At 41.1% G+C, this 21,005-nt stretch overlaps 1 protein-coding gene across 1 annotated transcript in view; it reads left to right on the top strand.

The window, feature by feature from the left end:
• Positions 1–7,203: 7,203 nt before the first annotated feature.
• glis1b (GLIS family zinc finger 1b) overlaps positions 7,204–21,005 on the top strand; it is a gene marked incomplete at both ends in the record, with an annotated part of 64,664 nt that continues 50,862 nt past the window's right edge. The window contains one exon of the mRNA XM_084549013.1: positions 7,204–7,456. Coding sequence (XP_084405139.1) covers positions 7,204–7,456 — 253 coding nt within the window. The remainder of the gene's footprint in view (positions 7,457–21,005) is intronic.

Genomic DNA, 21,005 nt, shown 5'->3' on the forward strand with positions numbered 1-21,005 from the left:
CCGTGGAATTAATTTGCAAAGTGCAAAAATGACATCAAACACTGCGACTCTGTTCCAAGGGTTCACACAGCTTTAGTGAGAGATGTAGACACAATACAACACTGAGACCTAGAACTATACAGATATTGCACTTATTTTGCTTATGAAATGTCCGGTTGTTCATTACATGTTTTGTAGTAGAGCAGTTCATTAAATGTAAACATTTTCGTAATGAACTTCTTTGCACTAAAACAAAGGGAAACATTTGGAGTTGCTGTTATTTACAGGTTATGGCCCCTGAACTAAAAAGAGTTAGAGTGAACTCACAGCACAAACTAAAACTATTGTTTTGTCTGCCCCTTTCGTTTCGATGGTTGTAGGCTATATAACTGAAATAATTCTTACTATAAGGCAGTCCAGTTCAACAGCTTTCCAACTGCACCCTCTAAAATGTGTACCTAATTATCTGGCCAAAGTGTTTATATTGGTTATATTGTGGTGTGTGTCCTCTTGAGTGACTTTATTGAAAACTAAGCTGCTCTGTTGCGGTCAGTTATTTTTTTTAAGTGTGCATAGATCTTTATGATCTTTTCATTTTTTTTTTTCGTAAGTTTTGTTTTATTATCCGAAAATGCTAAAGAAAGGCAACTGGAATTCAGTTCTGAAGAAGCTACGTGGATGAGTGAAACGTTTTTTTAAGAACATACAAGTCCAGTTGCCTTTCGTTAGAGTTTTGGGATATACCATGAACTGGATGATTGAGAACCTTTACAGACATTTTGGAAATATTTTATGCATGTAAATAAGTCTGAGCGAGTCAGCTAACACGTTCAGTGCATTACTTTTCATATCTTTTTGTCTGTGTAACATTTTCTTCTAGGTGGTCCCGAGGCTGGACAGTGATCAGTGGATGCTCAACATCAGTTACTTCATCTGTGATTCCAGGGTACAGAGACCTCTTTTTTTTACACTTTACAAAGACTCAAGCAACTCATTAAACTTATGAAGTTTTACATTAAAAATATTTAATCATATCAGTCACTATGTTAGTCATTACTGCATGCTTGATTAGCCACGGTTTGCTGGCACTGTCACGAGTGGGGCCAAATCACTCTCTGGGGCAAAGGGCTAAAGGACAGTTATACAAAAAAATATGATTTTTGTCCAGCTTTCACATTTCTGCTTCAGTGTGAAGTTCCACATACTATCTGTGAAAGATTTATTCTCTGGGTTGTTAGGGAGGAATTTGCGGTGATGCCGATGAAGAAGAAGAAGTACCAGAGTCCTGTATGTCTTATGCTGAAGGAGTTTATTTAGGCTCGTATACGAGGAGAACAGAAGATTCGTCATCACAACATAAGTGCATGAGTCCACCTCAGTTCTAAGGGTCAAACAGTAAAGCTCAGATTCTTATACTAGAAAGGTGGGCCGAGGCAGCAAAGGAGAGATGTGTGAACATCCAATTGGCTATAGTACATAAACATGAAGATAAGGATTCACACCAGCTAGGAAATACAAAGTGTCCTCCAGTGACGGAGGGCGTTATCATCTAACTCTACAGCTGTGTCTGTAGACAGCCAGAGAGTGAGATTGAAGACGCCAAAGAGGGACCATGGCCTTGGCATGTTCCTCAAAGAGAAAATAGGGCAGCTAACTGACCCCAGCAGTAATCTAACATTAACTACACAAACTATCTATAGGGAAGAGAAATTATTCTCTAACAACCTCTTTTATGAATAACATCCACTTACGCACTGTAATGTCAGATGTTTTTGTGTTTCTTGTCATTTTTATTAAGGCGTGCTGGAAGGACACCGCTGTGCCTGCCATTTTCTCTCTCTCCAAGGGCTAAGAAGAACAGCCAAGAGGGGAAATCTTGTCTGTGAGGAGGGAAGTGACAGTCTTATTTCTGTGAGGAGTAGGGTTTAATCCCGGAAAACGGGATTCCCGGGAAATCTGATCAAGACTATTTCCCGATTCCCGGGAAAGGTTATGGCGGGAAACGGGAAATATATATTTATTTTTTGTTACACGTGCGCTTCTATTGTTGTCTTACGTTAACGTTGAATTCAGTGCAGCAGTAGGCTATAGCCTAGAAATCCACGCACCCTAGCGGCAGCAAATGTCATTTGCAGCAATAGGCTACCAACCTCCTAATGATGTCTGCAGCCAGCTTTGTTAGGCCGTAAGGTGAACCCTGTTATCGTTTCATCCCGCTCCACAGTCTGGCATCTACACAATCTTTAGTTCATAAAGCATAACGAGTCATGCTAAGCTACCCAAAAAAAGTTCGTCGCAAAACTTCCAGTCGATTGCCGATGCGTCTATGTTTTATGCAGAACTAGTTTCTTCAGAGCGTAATAAGATCTCGGTCGCGAGTGGTGGCACGGTTGGTCACGTGATCGTTCTACACCAATACGGTAGCTGCTTTTTGGAAGATAGGCTGTCAGGCACGCAGCTCACTTGATCACGCAGCAGAATTGATCATTGCAAACTTTGTTGATATGGACATAAACTGTGTTTCTTGCCCTAATAATGTTACAAATAATATAAAACATGCTGGGAACGCATATTTGAATGATATCGATACATTACTTGGGCAAAAACAACAACAACAACAAAAAACAGCTGTTTCCCGGGATTCCCGGGAACTGGGTCGTCTTTTCCCGGGATCTGATTCATCTAATTTTCGGGAAAAATATTAAACCCCAGTGAGGAGGTAGCACATGTAGACAGTGCGAGTTGTGTCAACAGTCTTGTTGTCAATCAGAGCAATGTCGTGGTAAAGGATGACAAACCTGCACAGGCAGAAGTCTTGTGCATGATGACTTGCATGCTCTGATAAGAAATGTGTAGCAATGTTGGTTTGGGTAGCACTGTTAATAATCTTGAGCTGCTCTGTAACTGATCACTGCTACGTTGTTTTGGAGTCTCCAAGAACACCTAAAAGGAAAGTTTCTGCAGTAGAGCTGTGAGCAACTTACAAAAAGCTTAGATTGAAAAGCCAGCAGACAAGGAGATTGAAGAGGTTCTTCCTTGGAACATATAATAATAGTTCTTCAGAAAAACTTCAACTAATTCAAACTTCAAAGTTCAACTAATTGTGGTGTATGTTGATAATCCCCAAAATATCTTCTAGGGATTAAACAAATAAATAAATACATCTGCTTTTTTAGTAAACTTGAAACAGTTCGCAGCAAAAATACATTTCTGTTCCAGAGGTCTTCTGCAGATCCTTAATGCAGTATGCCACGCTATACACTCGTATAGAATAATCAGGTTTAAAAAAATTAAATTAAAAATGAAGTTATCGGTTCGGTTGTGAAAACCAAGAATGATATGCACTGAATAGTTTTGAAGCCTCCAGGGAGGTATCATTTATTTGTGACCTTTGGCAACATTATACAACAACATCAATCAGCTGGTGGAATGCACCTTTTTGCCACAAGTGAATTTATTCTGCTGATTATGTCTCCTTTTTTGCCACATTGTGAGCCAATGTCTTGAGAAAGGTCAGAAGTCTTAAGTATTGCGTGTGAATATTTTTACTTTCCGCTTAAACTAGACTTGTATCCTTTGGCAAAAAAAGTTGAGCATTAATGTTTAATGGGTTGTATTATTTGGTTGTGCTGGCATCTCTTTTGATTTGGGCTTTGGTTTTAATTTTTCGTGAAGTTTTGTTGTCTTCACATCTTCGTTCTGCCTCTTCTTGCTCGAGAATTATGAAGGCTGTGTAGTCAGTCGTTAATGTAAGTCTCGGCAGCAGTTTGGGTGGAATTTCAGGAGGATGTCGCTACACGGCACGAAAAATGATCAGGAGAGAAAAATCTCAAAATATGAGATGCATGGTGGCACATTTGGATTTATTGGATTTGATTTATTTGTGCATTAATGTGTTTGTTGTTTCATTTCATTTATTTTTTATTTTTTAAATTATGATGTTGATGTGTCTCCTTAGAAGAAAACACTACAAACATTTACCTATTACTACATTCTCACCCTCCTCCCCCGAACCCACATATAAATTCCACATCTACATGTCCTTACACTCGCTGCCTTACCTGTGCACACACCCACTCACTCATTATAAATATACAGTGTTATGACATTCAGTCTAAAGTTAAGTTATGCCGTAGAGGGGGATGAGTAGAGGGGTTACAGAGTTCAGTGCAATGATGGCTTTTGGATAAAAACTGTCCTCGAGTCTGGCTGTGCGAGCCTCAAGTGACCTGTACTGTCTTCCAGAAGGTAGCAGAGTGAACAGTGTTTGTCTGTAACATGTCGTGGAGTGGAAACAGAAAGTAGGAGAGCCTTGACATCATAAACCAGTTTAATCTTTCTGTGTGAATGTGCCACATGTAGAGCAGACGTAGGGGGAGAAATGTGAACCGTGTCCTTTTACTGTATGTCTCAGATATTTTTTAAAGAAAGGACCTAAAACACAAAATGTTCGCCTATATTTAAACCTGTGAAATATTAAACACATAGTCAAACTGAAGCATAAGCCCAAAGAGATATGAATCCATGGTACGGTGAGATTATAGGGAAGAGGAAGAGCAGAGGTGATAAACAGGTCATTTCTTTAACAACCTTAATGAAGGTAGCTCTCGATAGTCAGGGCTATGTTTAAAATGAGCCATAAGAACAAATTCAAAGGCTGTGTGCAAATGTACATAAAGAAATACAATTTCTCCTCAGTTTGAAATGAAGTCCATCTACTGCAGATATATCAGAACTGTCATGCCTAATATGAAGAAGCTCAAACATTGTGTTGTTCATGCTACAAACAAATGAAGCCATAACTCTGTGGACTGACACCAGCCTCCTACCGGCACCTTTGTGCCAAAGACAGAAATATGATTTTCATGTCGGGGAGAAGCCGGTAAAGGTCTTCCTTCATCATGCTAATCAGTCTGAAGCTGCTAACCTCCATCATGTTGTGGGCACCAGTGGATTTGAGGAAAAAAAAAAAAAAATAGTGTGAAAAGAAGAGGAGAAAGCCACCAGACAAACCAACAGGTGCAGACATCTGTGATGCAGAGGTTGCATCCCAACGTCTCAGCAGCTCTTTGGGGACTACACATATCACAGCTCTCAACAATGATCCGCACTTGAAAATAAGGTAAAGAAAAATCTAAAGTTTATACTGTTATGTCACAGTGTTTTTTCGTGATAATTTTGAGCATCAGTTAAGGCACACGTGAAACAAATCGCTCAGTTTTATTAAATGTCCTCTAAACCTTGCCAGTGATTCAGTAACCACAGGACCCTGGACGTAGCACCCTTAAGTGGACAGCAGTCATTATGAAGATCATCGCCGCTCATGTGGTTGTGACGAGCCAAAATGTCTTCTGTGAAAAGAGGTCAATGTCAGGTCCACCAAACCAGAGCAGTTGCTGGAAGCAGGAGCGACAGATGTTCACTGTTGAAGTTGGTCAGTGATCACAATTTTACAACAACACTAAAGCACTAAAGTCAGCTGAACTCATGGGAAGTTTAAGGTGTGGCCTGCGTGTTCACTGTCTTTTACAGGAAGAACGTGTTTTTTCTGAAAGTGCATGACCTTCGTTATTTCAAGAATTTGCACAAGTTGATATACAGCAAACCTGTTGAAAGCAAGTAACAATTGGTATACGCCACTTCATTCAGTCATTCAGTTCATTCGCATTCACCTAATTCTTATCTCTCCTTGTGTCTCTCATTGAACTAACAAAGGACATACGTCACCGTCACTCAAGGTAAAGGTAAATGCAGGTATCATCAGTTCCCACATCCTCGATTGCACCGCCACAAAAAAGTCTCATCCATCGTACTTCTATTATAAACTTTTGACATATTTGTAAGTATTTGCATAACCAGAACAATAAATGCTGTTGCTGATTTAGGATTTTAAAAGCCACCAGATGGCGCTGCGGAATAATAATACGTCTCCAAAGAAAAAAAGCAGGTCCTGTTGAACACAGTGGGTCAGCATCGTATGAGAGAACAGCTTAGCACGGTGTCAGAAGTAATGGGCAGATTTGTACGCGTATTATTCAGAAAAATCACCATTGAGAATGTAGCCAAGGTTTTTCCAGGAAAGTTTGATTTGTTACTTCGGGACGTGATCCAACTAACACTTCCGCTCATTTCTTTTTTTACTCCTGGAATTGTTTAATTAAAAAGCAAATCGCCTTTTATAACCCAAGAGGCATGTACAAATAATAATCATTCAACTTAGATAAACTATTATTATTATTATTTGTGTCTGTAGTCCAAACCGATGAGCAAACCCTGCAGTAAACACTTGAGTCATTCTTATAAACTACTGTTGTTGCTCTGTTAAACATGGACTACTCAATTAGGCTATATATGAAACGTTTTTGTTTAAATGAAGCGGAAAATCAGTATGGAAGTACAAAATCCTGAGCGCACAGGTTACACTAAAAAATCTCAAGATACTAAAACAAAACTGCGATGCGCATCTTATCACAATTACTCGCCTTTTTTTTTTTTGAAGTATTAAGCTATTTTATTTGATTAAACAGTCGTTACCCACTTAGCCTCTCGATCACATCACTACTGCAGGTTTGTAAACAAAACCGCAGTAATAGTTTTGCACAGTGTTAAGCGTGAAGAAACTCTGTAAACGGTTTTATATCAAGCATGTGTGATCTTGCAAAATTGACGTCCAAACCTCAGAATTAGGCTACAGCAGCTATTACAACGTTTTGATCCAGATTCCATCCTCCCTCAGAAACACGGACACACTCTTCATTGGTGCTCCTGGCTCCTGCAGACCAGTGGAGCTATTGGGTGTCAATCTCACAAAAAGGGGGAAGAGAGAGAGAGAGAGAGAGAGAGAGACTCATGGGATGCTAATGTCTGATCCTCACTGGGAGGATGCTATCGATCAGGCTTGCAAATGAGTTGTTCTCCAGTTTGATAAACATGCAGATGTGCGCAATTACACCTTTTTCTGCATCTTTTGCGCTTACGGAGAAGGTAGGTGTTGTCAACTGTCTGCCTTTTAACCGGGTTTACAATGGGTTGATGCTTCCTGAGGCAGTGAGCGCATGTTTGCACACTCATCGTTATTAAATGGGACATCAGTGCTGTTAGTACAACTTTCAGCGGCTTGGTGATTTTTTTTTCTTCTCCCCCTTCCCATGTGCGCAGGTAATGTGAGCAGCACTGCATGGGATAGCCGAGTGATCAATGCAGAACTCCCCAGCGCTGTTCGGGATGGTGAGCCACTGTCAAACCCCAACTTTCACAGACTTCGCCGGCTTGGCGCTTTCCGTGTACGGCGGCAAGACGGACATCTGTGCGCGGCGTGCCGGGAACGGCGGCTTTGGGTCTCAGATTTGCCGGAGCCCGCATGACATCCAGACGCACATGAGCTGCGCAAGCCCGAAGCGACTCAACGCGTCCGAGGACAAATCGCATCTGTCAGCCAAATCTCCGCGCTTGTGCTTCTCTCTCCCGCCGGCTCAAGGTAGGCTCAGACGCTCCTTATGTGAGCACAGGAATGTAATCAGTGCTGCTGAAGTGATTAAATGTTACAGTGATTTCTGGACCTGAAGGACAAACTAAATACAGTTGTTTTCTTTAAAATAATAACAGAATCAGTCTTTGACCAATTAACAGTTTCAAGCTATCTGAAATGCTGCCTCCACATGGCTCCTCTGCAGCATCCATTGATCCAGCTGTGCTCTGTGTTTGCAGTTGCGGATCAGGCTTGTTAATTAAACTCAGAGCTCACTTGGATCCCCGGCTAATTCATAAATATCACCAGAGTCAAAGTCTCATCTCTCTTGCTCACTAAATCCATGTGAGAGGATTTACAGCACGTGGAATAGCTGCCAAGCAATTATGCATTTCCTATACGTGTTAACACAGCTGGGTTTTGTGCATTTTATGTGTTAGTGTTGTTCACTGCATTTAGCTACATAAGGACAATTTGGCAACTTGAAGTTTAAAACTACATTTGCAAAAATCAGTCCTCTTTATTAAAGAGACATATTTAATTTGCTCAGAAGTCTCTGTGCCTTATGAAAAAAAGTTTGGCACAGGCTAATCAGTGAAAGCCAAATCATTAAACAACAATTACACAGATGAAATGAGCACTGTCATGCAGAGAGCATCCAGAGTGGAAACTGGGGTTTGAGTCTCCGTGGAAGAAGCCTGCTCCATCCTGTTTAGAGGGAGTGTTGTTGCGGGAGGGTGGAGGTAATTACAGCCCCGTCTTAAATTATGATTAGACTGAACAGACTTTTATATTAGCAATCATCCTTGCAGCAAGAAGAAGATCAGCGGATTTGATTGTTGTTTCTTCTTGCTAAACACAAACCATATGTCTGCTGAATGCGTCTCAGCATTTATGAGTTCTCTTGGAGCGCAGTTGTGCCCTCAGCCCTCCGTCCCCAGCATCCCGAACCAGAATGAATCGTCTCATTGTCTTTGCAGCGCTTTTGAACTCGCTTCCCGTAAATTGTGAGAATGCAAGATGTGTTTGCGGATTATATTCTGACGATTAACTCTGAAGCAGAGCGCATACGTTTGTTGTGAAGCAATTGGGTGATGTTTGGGTAATCATACATTGTAGGTTAATGAATTAGAAAAGATTTTAATGATTTTGTGAAGAGCAAAACATGGCAGTTTATTTAGCTACACAGCAAAACATGTTTGGAAGCAATTTATTTACATATTCAATTTTACACACTGTTTTATGTGTGATTTTTCCTACTTGTGCTGTATTCTAGGCATTTTAAGTTTTTTTTTCTTTTGGTGAGCACAGAGTATGAAAGTGATCTCAGTACTCATCAGTCTTTTGTATCATGCCTCATTTCAGGCTCATCGTATTACACACTCCCATTTGGGGACAGGGCTGGAGTTTAAGCTGCTTTCTCAATCATTACTCTAGATTTATAGTGAAAGGAATCTCCGAACAGACTGTAATATTTATCCTAAAGGAAGTGAGACAGTGGAGGAAGAACTTACCTCAGACAGGAGATTTCTGACCTTCTGACCTGTGATTGCAAAACGTGGACAGTTACAGTGATGTGTAATCGTCAGAGGAAAGTGTGGGATAGTACAAATAGGAGACATTTGCATTGAGTACTGCTTTGTTGGTTTTCTAATTAGTCCCAGGCTGCAAATGTATGTTATTTATTTATTTATTTTTAATTATGTCAGAGTGTGAGCACAAGAGTTTATGTGTTACTAACTTAAGTAGTAAATAAGCGAGTGAAAATTAGCTCAACAAAAAAGTGAGTGTATGAGATGATTGGGTTGTTGATTTGTTTTTTAAAAGATAAAAAAATACATTTATGTAAAACTCAGCAGCTTTAATGCAACCTCCCCGTTGTTATGGTTTGCATTTTATTAACAGTCGCCAGCGTGAATTCAGAGGAAATCGTTCTTTATTTTTCTTTTCAGCCGACCGATGTCACGCTTGGTGCTCAAGTTTTCAAACCGTACCCGCCCTGCTTTTTGTGAGTGGAACAGCGGCTGATCATCCCAACACTGCAAGTCCACTGTGCTATAAATATTAGTGCCCACCAGCAAAGTAAATATTTAGCTTGCAAAGAATAACACTTGCACCCTCTTGAAAAAGAATATCAGGCCTGAATGTGGTGTGTACTCTAGCATCATTTGATACCTGACTAAAGTTTCTCCTGGCCTGAGCTGATGCTGCTGAGTCCGTGAGCTTATGTGAGGAAAATGTTTGAGTTAGAGGAGTGAACGTGCTGTAGTCCCACGCTCCCCCTCTCAGATAAATGCAGAGGTCTGTCTGTTGATTCAGCCTGTAAAGAGATGAGTAATGGACTTTTGGATTTGATCATTGTCGGAACTTTTTACATTTCTTCGTCTGTTTTCTGTCTTCTCTTGCCAGTGCATACCAGCACATGTCATGTTTTCCCTACATTAAGCCTTTATACATTTAACACGCGCACCTGTATGCAAGCACAAAAACCACCACCATGCATTACTAACATATAAAAACACATGCCACACACATATATATATACACACACACACAGTTTTTTTGTAAAGTGGCACTGGCACAAATGTTGAATTCCCTCAAACTGACTTAGTTTCCTGTGTTTTCCTAAGCAGGATTTGTAGACGTCAGACTGCAGGGCGATAATCTGACTGTTATGAGAAACAACCGACCATTACTGCACTGCTTTGAGCCTCTGCAGTGTCAAACTCTTAATGACAGCTTCCCAGTAGCTTGTGAATAGTTTTGGTTGTGAGGCAGGCATTAAGAGCTTTTGGTAAGGTCAGCTATTCTAATCAGACTTTGTGGTTTGCTTATTATCCCGCATAGAAAGAAGAGTTGGCATCAGTTTTGTCTGTAGGACAGTAGAAAAGCTGCATGGGATAGATATCATTAAGAGCTCAGCGGTATGGTCTCCTCATAAAGGTTTTTATATATGAGTCATTACATTTTCCAAAACATATTCATCTCATTCATCATCAGAGTCATCAAAAATATGGTGCTCAACTCAACCTGAAAGCAAACTGGTGAAAAATATCTATATTTCTTCTTTCAGTGGGGACTTTCATCCGAGTAAATCACTAGATTTGTGTCATATAAAATGTTTATATAACTGTAATTCTGGGAAAATGTTTGCTTCAGCTGTTTCAAGGAGTTTTAAATTTCTTCAAGACTGAGATTTGCTTTAAGTCTGGCTTTGATGCGTGCACAGGCATTATTATTTATTTATCCTGGATTTCAGTATTTGTGTAGGAGTTTTTATTTAAAACACTGCTAAAGACATTCTATGGAGGGCTGAAGAGTGAAAATAATCTGTACAAATCGTCGAGTCAAGCGTTGAAATGTTGCTTGATGTCGGAGACCAAACGTATACTGATACGTCCCAAATCTTTAGAAGGTATCCCCCTAATGGGTAGCTGTTCACCAGGAGGAAATGACACAAGTGACGCAGTGCAAATGATTAATGTGTGGAGAATTTAGAGCTATATAATGCTCTGTGGAAAAAATTAGAACATTATAACGTGCTGGAGGTTGACGTGGTAAATTCGGTGATTTACTATGGTGTCATAGTCTGGCTTGGCATATAACAATGAAATGACAATCTAGAATAAAACCTTTCATTTGGCGAAATCTCCGACATCTGCACAGGAAAATTTTAAAGAAGAGTTGGTTGACCCTAATCAGGCCAGCCACAACAGCTATTTAATTAAAAATAATGATCAGGAGGAATTATTTCATAAATCCCTCTGTACAGTTTGCGGTTTCAGATTTAAAGTGCCTACGTGTACGTGCGTTGCATTTATGTGTTTATGAGTGGAACAGGAAACTTGATGCCGAAACCAAATTTTACTTTTCATGTAGTCAGTATTTGCTACTCCCTTTTAATTGACTGTATTGTCTTAATTCTAGCAAAGTAGAAAATTGGTGAAAATTAGCGAAATGTTGTTCCAAAACTTTGTTGTTCCGAAACAATTTCCATTCCCGAACTGTCAGAAAGTCACTGAATCCATCTGCAGATTATTAAAAAGACACAAATTGACCACTGAATTATCGATTTATTCTGTGTGGTTGACGCTTGACAGGATAACCGAGGGTCTCGACAGCGCTCTTGGTCAATGTGCCAAAGAGTAGTAGCAATGAGGCAAACCTATAGCAACTCCCCCCCCCCCCCCCAGATGTTGTGAAAGACTGATCAGAAACACTTGGAAAAGATGTGACCTTTTATTGAACTTTCTGTGCTGAGGTTGACCAAGAGTATTTTTTAGATAGTCAAAAGGTTGTGCAGTACATATTTTGCTGTGTGTGCCAAGCTTTGCTTTAAATGGAATGCGTCAACAAAAACCGACAGCCAGACATCTCTCTTTCTGGATCCGTGCTCCTAAATCATGTGGGAGCATACGTGCGGATGTGTTTATGTATGTAAAAGTAGTACAGCGATAGTAGCATTCTTTTCGTGCGTTTTCTCACCAGTCACTAGATTCCCATGAGCAAAACCGATTCAGCCCATTACATTGCATTTTGCATGAGCTCAGCAGTGAGTTATGGGCAAATGTGAGGGTGCTGCCTGGGAAGGGTGTTGCAGGGTGTAATGTTTGCAGCATGTTCCACTGATTCATAAAGCGGAGGTCCGGTGATGATTCTGCAGCGGTATTCCCGTAAACCCCTGTCTGTCTGACAAGATGAGGAGGGAATGCTGGGTAATGGAATGAGAGGGCTTCCTGAGTCACAGCCACTAAAAAGAGAAAGAGAGAGAGTGAGTGAGAGAACAGCCCTGATCTTGCATCTGCTCGGCTGAATCACCTCAGTCAAACCTGGCCAGCGATGCACATGACGTGTGTGGAAACAGGAGATATGTAGAGACGAGTGTTGCATCAGCTCGACCGAGGTTGGATACAAAGAGAGAGTTATGGGAGGTTGTGACACTTTCTGCTGGATTATCATTCGAAGCGGTCCTCTGAAGTTGCAGAGTGAACATGTGACTGTACAAACCCACAAACAGTCACAAAAGCTGGAACGTTTAGCTGTTCTGTCCTTTTCCTTCTCCATCAATGAGGTCAAATGTTCTCATTTTTATGTGACCAGCGTGGTATGACTATGTCATCTCACTCTAACCAAAGGCATTCTGACTTTCATTCTGCCAATGAATCCAAACAGTCGCACAGCAAAAATATGATCTGGTTTGAGTAAGTGTCGAAATATCTCTGGAATACCAGAGGAAATGTGCCCGAGGCCTCAGTTTAATCAAGAAAAAGCTTCAGAGTTGGCTCAGATATGTCATAAAAATGGTATTTTTAGACCAAAGCGTGCCTTCAGGAGCACTCGCAAAAGTTTCACACACTTTAGCTGATGAGTGGAGAATAGTCTGCCAGGTCTGGTGAATCACGCCAGATTTGTTTCAGAATGTGAAAAGATAAAGAGACTACTCGGCATTTCTCTTATCCCGCTTGCCTGGATACGCATGCTACAGCTGACCACATGTCTATAGAGTCTGCATTACTCATGCATTTTCAGACAGCAGCGACTCCTCTCACAGACCTCTCCGCCTATGACTTAGCACATGGGTGGGTTTTTGATTTACATCTCGGCTGTGCCACTTGCTGTTCTTGGCTCGACGCTACTGTGTTTCATCAAAGAAAAATGAGCTCCACTCTGACTGTGGCAGTTAAAGCGGCCGTCCGCCACTGTGCTGCCTCTGCCAGAGAGAGGCTGAGAGCTTTCTGGGCCCTCACAGCTGTCGGCTTGAGAGACAGAGACAGAGAGGGAGAGGGAAACGGGGGGGCGGGGGGTGGACATGGACATAGAGATCAGGGCTTCACTGACCTCCCTAAACAAGGAGCAGTGACAGATTGTGTGAGTATGAAAGGACAATGTTGGTCATCTTCCACCAGAGAGCACGCTACTGTCAGCAGTTCATTTGTGATCAAGTTGTGAGTAGGGGTTACTAAGTGTACATCACGGTTGTGTAAACTAATCATTTAAAACAGCTTCGAATTCACAAATACAAATAGGCTGAATGTTTAAATGTTGTCTGAAACTTCCCTTTTTATGAGACTGGTCATGTTGGATATTAATCAGCCAGCCAATCAAACGCTGGCTTCAACTGAGTGGTCAGAAACAAATGGGCAAACACGGTGCGAGCCGAGGCTGTTTTAATGCCTTCATTAGAGCGGAGGAGAAAGCAGCCAAAATGCTTGAGTTTTATCCTCTCTCTTGTTCTCTCTCTGTCTCTGCCAGGAAGCTGCCATGGGGCAGTGCCCAGTCAGCTCCCCGCACCATTGGCTGGCGCTGCCCCAGAGGACTATGAAAGACATTATAAAGTCTAATAGTGCAGTTTATATACTTTATTAGTGCTCGTTAATCGAAGCCCAGCGTTCTGGAAGAATTAGTTATTCTCTAGTCATGTGCAATGCAACCAAGTCCCAGCGCTGTATTAACTCACTTACCAAGACTAATAAGTGCACAAAGGTACGATGGAATGAAAGTTGTTTAGAGAAAAAGTTCTTTACTCTGTGTTTTTTTTCTCACTGTGAATGATGTGGGTAGACATCAATCATAAAGCCTGAGCGTGACTGCTTGCACTTCTCTACGTTGCTGATTTGGACTCAAGAAATTCATGTGTGCATTAAGTCTTGGCAGAAATAAATCCGTATGCATTATTGTCCTAGATCGAGAGCCAAGTTTCATCACAGTTGATATTTATTGAATATTTTTTCATTTCCAAGCGCTGACTCTCAGAATTTATTATACATGAGTAATATCATCCCGTTCATCCAATTCAGCGATGTAGCACAGGTGGACTAGTGTTTTGTCAAAATCTTTCTTTTTTAGTAGCAAATCCGGACAACACAGTTCTGCATGCTGGGAGGAAGTGGAGGATTTTGGGAAAGCGAGGCTGGTGTCCGGTTCAGGTTAATGCTTGTAAGTCCAAGTTGCAGGGAGCCGGGAGCGTCGCCAGGCCGACTCTGGATGTTAATAAACTTTAGAGGCTCTATGCCAGCACTGTGATCTGCAACGCTTAGGGTTATTTTTACAGACTTTTTACAGACAATTATATTTGAAAGGGCAGGCTGTTTTTCAGCGGGCTAATATCAGAGCAATGAGATAGTGTATGTGATAAGAAGATGCAATTTCCCAAGATGTTGTGTTATTTTTTTTCCCATTGTGTGGGAATATATTCTGTATGGGAACTTCCCATGAAACACTGAAAGGCAGCAACAGATTTTGCCTGTGTTATTTTAATACACGTTAATTAAATGCATTTTTTCCCCCAAGAATGTTAAGTTCTTCCACACAGCCTTGAACCTTAACACCTGGTAGTTATCTCACTCCAACCACGGACAGATGATTGCCTGAAGGATGCAACATTTTAAAAGGGGAAAGTACTCATTATTAAGTTATATTTGTTCTGCATTTTCTTAACAAACTCTCATCAGTTTATTCTCTTACTTTCGTCCGTTTGTTTAATCATTATTGGTGGACCGGATGCCAAACAGGGAGTTTGGCAACTGGAATCTAACATGAATCTGGCTTGTAGCTGCTGCACTGATGTCACTGCCTACCAGAATTTCGGGTTTGCCTTCACCGTCTGCAACTGAAAGCCACACCTCATGGATGCGCTGGTGTCTATGTTCAGACGTTTCCATGCAAACATGACGGTTATATTTTGGTTTCCGTAATATTATGTTTAGTCTCTTATGCATCGTCTGCACCAAATTGCATTTGAATGACATCTCTGCAGTTTGCATTCTGCATTGAAATGGCCGGAAGTATTTTTTGAAGACCACCAGTCCTGTCTTTCTTTGATTTACTGTTTAAATGTGCCACTCCTTTTCTCTGTTTGTACTCGTTCTCATAAGGACTTTGCAGTAAGTGTGTAAAATGGGTCCATATTACACAGAGTAATAGCCTCAGTATGCAGTCTTCATTAGCATGCTTAACATTCCCCCCAAGACCCAGAAGTCAGCTCCTATAATACACCGCTTAACACAAACATCATGTTGTAAGCTTACGATCTCTTATGGGGCTCGCTGCTGGCTGATTTAGTAGCGAGCCGATTTGCGTGTGTGTGTGCGCGCATGTTTTTTGTGTGTGTGCTAGTGTTTGGGTCAAAGTGGAGGACAAGATGGACAAGTTGAACTCTGGACATGAAAAGTTAATAAAGGAAACACTTTCTGCCAACCAATTGTAGCAGGGATCCAATTGAAGACTCTAGTGAAGAGGTTATTGCATTGTGGTGCAGAATGTTTTTGTTTTTTGGCTTGAGCAGAAAGTATGTCGCAACACCGGTCAGCCACTTGTTGCGTGTTTCCAAAACAGGACACTCAACTTTGTTTTTGAAAGTAAGAAATCTCAGTACTTGGCAAAATAAATGCAGAGCCACTGGTGTTCTCAACTATCATATCAGTCATCAGTAATATATTGTTGTGTCATTTAATGTTTTGGGACAGTTAGAGTTTGTCTTAAAAAACCACATGATGAATCTGGATTTCCTTCATATTTAATAAAGATGGCAGAGGGTCGGTTATGATAAAAAATGGAGGTTGAAAGGTTTGTGCCTAATGTAAACCAGCCAGTGGCTGCCCTAGCTGGCTTGACATTTACACCTTTATCCCCTGTCTCAACGTTCAACCTTTACAACAAAGCCAAAAGCCATCACGAAGAGCTTCATTCACCTTGAAATCGATACGCTGAGATTCTTGGATACACGCAGACAAGACACTCGAGTTCACATGCTTCAATTACAAAAAATCCTTCCTGTAGCAGGAAATGTCTCTTATATATATCACCAGGAGTTTTTGACATGCATATTTAGGATGAGTACCTGGCTTTTCCCCCAGAATGTCCTCACTAAAGCTGAATCACGGATTTAGTGGACTGAGAGAGAGAGATTTCTCCAGTCTGTTCTTTCTGTTTTCCTAACTTTTGCCCTTAAAAAGCAAGCTCCCAGCACACGTTGACTAATGCCGATAAAAAGACTAATCAGGCACTTTCAGCTCGTATCGACAGTGATCTAATAGGCATGTGTTTGAAAGTTGAAATGAATTAGGCAGCGTCAGAGCCGTGACAGCCAGGTGCTGAGCACTTGGCTCGGTGTGCCGGAGCCTCAGCCAATTGGAAAATGCTTTGCAGAATTTATCTGCACCCTTCTCCCTTGACAAATTATTTTATTGTTCCTACACAGTTGGTTTTCATTTAGTCTCTTGGCTAATGATAGTTTGAGAGCATGTGCACTATTGTTGTTCCTTTGTTCGACGTAGATACTCTAACTGGAAGTGTTCACATCTGATAGCACGATGCAATGCAGCAGAAACCACCCAAAACACAGCACACAGAAGGGAGAATATATACAGATGGTGTACAGACTGGGATACTTTACAATTGCTAAAAAGGCTGACCTTGATATGCTTATTACTTGGCATATGCTCTGTGAACCTTTTGTGACATGACCTTACTGGTTGTCTATCAACCTGGTAATGCTGCTTCCTCAAGGAACAACTCCTGTATAATCTCCCCTCAGCGAACTCCAAAACCTTTAATCACATTATTCAGTGTGTCTCATGTACCGGGACCAGTGGATATGCTGTGTGAGAGCTGCAGATGGGAGAGATAGGGTGAAGCTCGCCTCGCGTCCGAGCCGTGCACTCCGACTGACCTGAGCTCAGTACATCAGGACTAGGCTGCTAATCTTTTACAAATGCTGGGAGTCTCCATGACCGGGCCCTTGCTGAGATGGCTTAGTCAAAACAGCCCTGCTGCTCCTGAACACAACCTCAGCCTCTAGCTTAATTCAATCGCTGATTAACTAACAAATACCTGCTGCTTGTTCCACGGCATTACACAGCCCGGCGTGCTCTGCTGTGCTCCATGGACTTTGACAGTGTGTTTTCTGTTCTATAGATGAACACACAGACCTACTGTGTTACAGGCTTTTTCAGGAGGATTTGACGGTAAAATGATACAGGTCATGTTAAGTGAGCAAGAATAAACAGAAAAATACTGCACTGAATGAAGAAGCTTTTATTGTTTGAGCTTTCATTAAATCTCTGTCTGCAGAGCTGGAAACGAACTACATAAATAAAAGTTTAGCAATGTCGCTGAACTGTATTGTGCAAACCCTCGGTACTACAGGATATAAACAAAAATAAAATAGATTGTCCAACAAATTGACATGTTTTCTTTTCCCCCTGTTAGCATTTCATACACTCAAATAGTAGTTTAAAATGTGAAAATAAATCTCCAAAATCATTAAGAAACAATTCACCATGAAAAACATAATCCAAACAGATTTTGACTGCCTGACACAACTGCCTGATTAACTTGAGCGGTGGTTGCGTAATCACAGCGTCTCCTGCCAATTTACTGATGAACAGATAAACAAATATTTGTTAGTAATGATAAATAATGGCCATTTCTCAAGTATCAAACTTCAACCCATTCTGAAGTCGCCCTCCGAGCTAAGAAAGTCTGTTAGTTTTACTGCCAATTGAACTTCCTATCGAATTAAATACTAACTTAATGACTTAATGCTCCAAGTATGTTTTCATATATCTGAACTGACATTGATGCAGACTGTATTCCAAATTCAAACTGAAATGGTTTCAAAGGTCTGTATGGACTGGATAAAATTAAACTTGCATATGAACAATTTCTGTGCATCTGTGGTGTTTACATTTTCCTGGTACTTGCCTCTGATTGCACAGAAATAGCAACGTACTACTGGCAAGCGGCATAAATTGGTAGAATTTGTCCGAATATATATACACATTTCTTTTATTTGTTGATTTTGTTTTTGTTGAGTGCAATCTGATACGCTGGGAATAATAAATCTGCCATAATTCTTGCAATAACACAGTCATTATTGTTCTAAAGAATGCTGCTTTTTATTCCAACTAGTAAAAAAAATTGGAAGTTTAGCAGTAATTACATACTGAATCTTTTTTTAACAGATGAAGCAAGGATGTACTTCAGTTTGAGGGCTGTAAAACGGCCGTAGTTAAAAAAAAAAAAAGAAAAATGAGAAAAAGAAAAAAGAAAGTTTAATGTATAGCCCCCAAAACCGCACTTCGGCGAAAGTCAACAGGACTTGGTATCCATGCCCTTGATAGCTTTAGCTGTAAATGTAAATGCATAGTTTACCACAGCGATCACTTTTACAGTGCCAGACCTGTCATTTGACACGAAAATATGGCCAGTCTAGGCCACTGTAAAGATGCCAGTCTTCTACAAGCCTCAAGAGCTCTGAGCCATGAAGGAGTCCAGCGAGAGAGAGAGGCAAAGCATCAGTATATGTACAGTGCAGCCTGCCAAAGTACACTCATTTAACAGCACAAAAAGACTTGCACTGAGAACCCGCATGTTTATGTTAGGGATGATGTAAAATGGCCAGAATTCACATTTCACATCAAATTTCTCTTTTAGGATTGCTTCTCTCAATTTTTACGTGCAAGGAAACAAACATTTGCATTTCAAAGTTCTTCAAATAAAAATAAATGAAAAGCAAACCCTTTTATGGGTTTGGAGACTATATTGGAAAACAGGTCAGGGGCAAAATGAATATTTTTTATGGTTCATAAAAGAGCTTCACAATGAATGCCAGGTTATGTGAAAGGCTTGACACATGGTACAGGCCAGAGCCCTTCGAGATTCCCTCTTTATTCAGGCCTTACACCCTCTGGCAGAGAGCAGCCAAGCAACACACATGGCACAGGCCAAGATCCAAATGAAGAATGATTTCTTTATTTCTGCTTGTTATCATCTGATTAGGCTCCTTGTCACCACAGACCTATCCAAAAAGCTATCGACCGACTACTTTCCTTTTTTCCTTTTAGGTTTATCATGCTCAAAATGATAATTCAGTTCCGGTGGCGTCTTTGTCTGTATTGAAAAGTAGACAAAATAAAGATGACTGAAAATAAGTGGACTAGCTTCAAATATGTGACGTATACTTTAGACGTAAATATTGTGTGTGTAAAACTGTGTACAGTCTCTGACTTTATGAAGTTTTAGGTAGGCCTACTTAATATGTATTTCTGCCCAACATGCCATATCTTCAGGCGTCTGACACGTCCCAAATTTGTTCTGCAGCATGACAGCAACGGCAAGCATACAGCCAACAACAAGTGTGTAACACAACAACAACAAGAAGCACACAAGCTCCTGCTGCTGATAGGATGACCCCCACAGAGCTATCATGGGAGTCAGCCTATGGAGAAAGACATAAGGGGAGACAGAAGACACTGAGACAGTCCAAAACTAAAGTAAAACTGCAGCTTCTCTCGGATGCTTAGAACAACCTGACTCAACCTGAGGGCTCTGTGGAGGTCGTATTGGTTGTTGCAGGTCTCCTTGTTTTGTGTGTGGCAGTAGATACATCTTTTTGAGTCCTGCATGTTGCATTGTTTTTTGAACATCAGATGTCTCTCAGACTGTATAAGTAAAAAGTTCCGTCGTAATGTCCTGGGAAATGAACTAGTGTTTACATAGTATTCTGTAAGATTTGAATGAAAGAGAGATGAATGATAATCACGTAATATTATAATCTGAAGATACAGTATATATGAAAAACAGATATATAAAACGTTGTGAATCCATGTGTGTAGCTTGTAGGTTTCTACTCTGTACCAGTAAAACTTGGAATCCTTTAGCTCTTCTTGGTCCACAGCAGAGAGATGATGTTGAAAGTGCCTGTGTGTCTTTCTTTCTGCAAGGCTGCGCAGAAATATCACACTTGCTGAATCACTAAAATTATTCATAGCAATGCCCGTTTAACGGTATGTTGCTGAAGATGGGACGCGCACATTCAAAACGAGTTACAGGTTTTGTCTCGGAGCTCAGTTTTGCCGTAACGATCGTCTGACTCACACGGCGAAGGGACGCAGCGAGAGCAGAAATCATAACAAAAGGAATCTTATTACAGCCATTAAACAAGAGAAGCGAAAACACAGGAGGGCTTTAATGCCTGGACACTGAAAATGCTTACGCAGTGAGAATATATTTGCTCATAAAGCTCTTTGATGGTGGCCCTGTCCGTTCCAACACGCGGGGCTCCTGTCTGTGTAAATAGCTGTGTATTGACCTCCCACCACACAAGATTGAATGTGTTTCCATAGGTGTCATTTGGTACCATTTTGGGTTTTTACGGGCCCCGCTGCGCCTCAGTCCCTGTAACCGCGGGGGCTCAGGAGTCATGCCATCACTTCTCAAGCGGTGGCCAGCAGTGAGCTCTTCCTGAGGCTGCAGACGAGGGGTTGACTATGAACTGCAGCCCCCTCATTCTTCTCACAGCAGCACTGTGGCACCCCGTTTGATGTTAAGTGATATATTTATGGGGGACTGTCCATCTCAAGTTACATAGAGTGCACGTTCCTGTCAGTGTGTGTGTTGTGAGGGGGGGTGGTCTTCAATACCAAAGCCATCAGTGAATGAGGACTCCCCACACAATAAAATAATGGGATTGCTGACTTCCTTAGGTATGTGTGGTTTGAAACTCAACACAGGTTTGCTCAGTGGAAAACCTGGGGCCCTCTCTTATTTATTCTGT

Source organism: Chelon labrosus (genome assembly GCF_963514085.1).
Source record: "Chelon labrosus genome assembly, chromosome: 7".
Taxonomy (NCBI): domain Eukaryota; kingdom Metazoa; phylum Chordata; class Actinopteri; order Mugiliformes; family Mugilidae; genus Chelon; species Chelon labrosus.